This window comes from Myotis davidii, unplaced genomic scaffold (genome assembly GCF_000327345.1).
Source record: "Myotis davidii unplaced genomic scaffold, ASM32734v1 scaffold1688, whole genome shotgun sequence".
Classification (NCBI taxonomy): Eukaryota; Metazoa; Chordata; class Mammalia; order Chiroptera; family Vespertilionidae; genus Myotis; species Myotis davidii.
Window position 1 is genome coordinate 264,640 of NW_006299238.1, and position 2,108 is coordinate 266,747.

Here is a 2,108-nt window from a genome sequence, read left to right on the forward strand (position 1 = left end):
ATATATGTTAACAATGTCTTAAACTTTTATTATGGAATAAATATAATCACTCCCACTCCCAACTTCTTAGGTTGTTGATTTCTGTTCTTAACATGTTTTGTTGAGTTGATTTAGTAATAATTTTGCATTTGTTGTTTAATAATTTTCTTTTGAAAATTTATTTTTCCTCTTCTGTGGGTTGCTTTCATGACAAGGAGGGGAGGAGGAGAGAGAGAAACATCAATGATGAGAGAGAATCATTGATCGGCTGCCTCCTGTACACCCCACACTGGGGATCGAGCCCGCAACCCGGGCATGTGCCCTGACTGGGAATCGAACTGTGACCTCCAGGTTTCATAGGGTGACGTTCCACCACTGGGCCATGCCGGCCGGGCAATGTTCTTTTTTGATTGGGGTTCACTCCCTTTCGGAGGAGGAGGACTGCGTTTGCCTTGCTCCCTGCTTTGTGCTGGGTGAGTCTGTGCTGAGTCTCACACGTCCATCTCTCTGCTTTTCCCCACAGCGAGGCCACCGAGAACTCCTTGGAGAGCAGCCTACGGCGGCTAAAGTGCCACTTCACCTGGAACTTAGGGGGAGAAAATTCCCTGGATGATTTTGAAGACAGAGTGTGTCACCAGACCGAGCTGCAGAACGGCGAGTTCAAAGCTACGGCGTACAACTTGCTGGCCTACATCAAACACCACAGAGGCCTGGGCGAGGAGGCGCTGGAGTGCTTGCGGCAAGCCGAAGCGTTGATCCAGCAGCAGCACCCTGGCCAGGCAGAACTCCGAAGCCTGGTCACCTGGGGCAACTACGCCTGGGTCTACTATCACATGGGCAGACTCTCAGAGGCTCAAGTCTATCTGGACAAGGTCAGAGAAACGTGCAAGAAGTTTTCCAGCCCCTACAGAATGGAGGGTCCTGAGCTGGACTGCGAAGAAGGGTGGTCGCGGCTGAAGTGCGGGAGAAAGTACACCGAAAGGGCAAAGGCGTGTTTTGAGAAGTGTCTGGAAAAGTGCCCGAAGCACCCCGAGTACACCTCGGGACTGGCCATTTGCAGCTACCGTCTGGATGAGTGGTCAGGGCCTAAGAATCCCATCGACGCGCTGAGGCAGGCCATTCGGCTCAATCCTGACAACCAGTATATTAAAGTGCTCCTGGCTCTGAAACTGCAGAAGATGAACGAGGGAAGGGAAGCAGAGAGGTTAGTCGAAGAAGCTGTGGAGAAAGCCCCCTGTGCCATCGATGTGCTCCGCGGGGCAGCAATGCTGTATCGGAAAAAAAATGACGTGGACAGAGCTATCGAACTGCTTAAAAGGGCTGTCGAATGCTCGCCAAACAACCCCTACCTGCATTGCCATCTCGGGGTGTGCTATCGGGCCAAAGTCCACGAGTATGAGAAAAGAGGCCTGAGCGGAAGGTATGGGGAGAGAGAGGACTACCAGGAACTGATCAGACACGCTGTGGGTCATCTGAAGAGAGCTGATGAGCTCAACGGAAACCTCGCCAATGTCGGCTCCTTTCTTGCCTGCCTCCACCTCCAGGCGGGTCAGTACGAAGAAGCAGAATATTACTTCCAGAGAGAATTCAGCAAAGAGCTCACCGGTGCAGACCGGCAAGTGCTCCATCTCCGATATGGCAACTTTCAGTGGTTTCAAATGAAGTGTGAAAGCAAGGCCATCCACCACTTTCTAGAGGGCGTGAAAATAAACCAGGACCTAAAGGCGACAGGAAAGATGGAACACAAACTGCGAGGTATTGCCAAAACCAGGCTTTCCAGGAACAGAGACGACCCCGAGGCTCTGCGTATCTTGGCGTGTCTTGAGGAGCTGAGTGAGAAAAGGCAGCCAGCAGATGAAAACTCTGAGAGGGGTGTGAGCTCCGGACGCCTCAGCCCTTCGGCATCTTTCCTGGAGGAATGAGGAATCAGGGTGTGGTGCCCACAGGGCTACTCCTGGGAGGGAAGCAAAACCCCTTCTCGCAGTTGGTATCAAAATATTTAACTATGAGTATGGCATAGGCATGGACTAAGAGAGTGGCCACAGTCCCGGATATGGGTCAAGCGTTAACACTTGAGTTGCTCAGGGAGTTTCAGGAGAGGGACTAAGTTGGGGGCAGGGGCGGGGGGG

General features: G+C 52.2%; 1 protein-coding gene across 1 annotated transcript in view; it reads left to right on the plus strand.

The window, feature by feature from the left end:
* IFIT2 (interferon induced protein with tetratricopeptide repeats 2) overlaps window positions 1–2,100 on the plus strand; it is a 21,974-nt gene extending 19,874 nt beyond the window's left edge. Inside the window, exon 2 of the mRNA XM_006774697.2 lies at window positions 503–2,100. Coding sequence (XP_006774760.2) covers window positions 503–1,901 — 1,399 coding nt within the window. The 3' untranslated portion in view covers window positions 1,902–2,100. The remainder of the gene's footprint in view (window positions 1–502) is intronic.
* The last annotated feature ends 8 nt before the right edge of the window (window positions 2,101–2,108 follow it).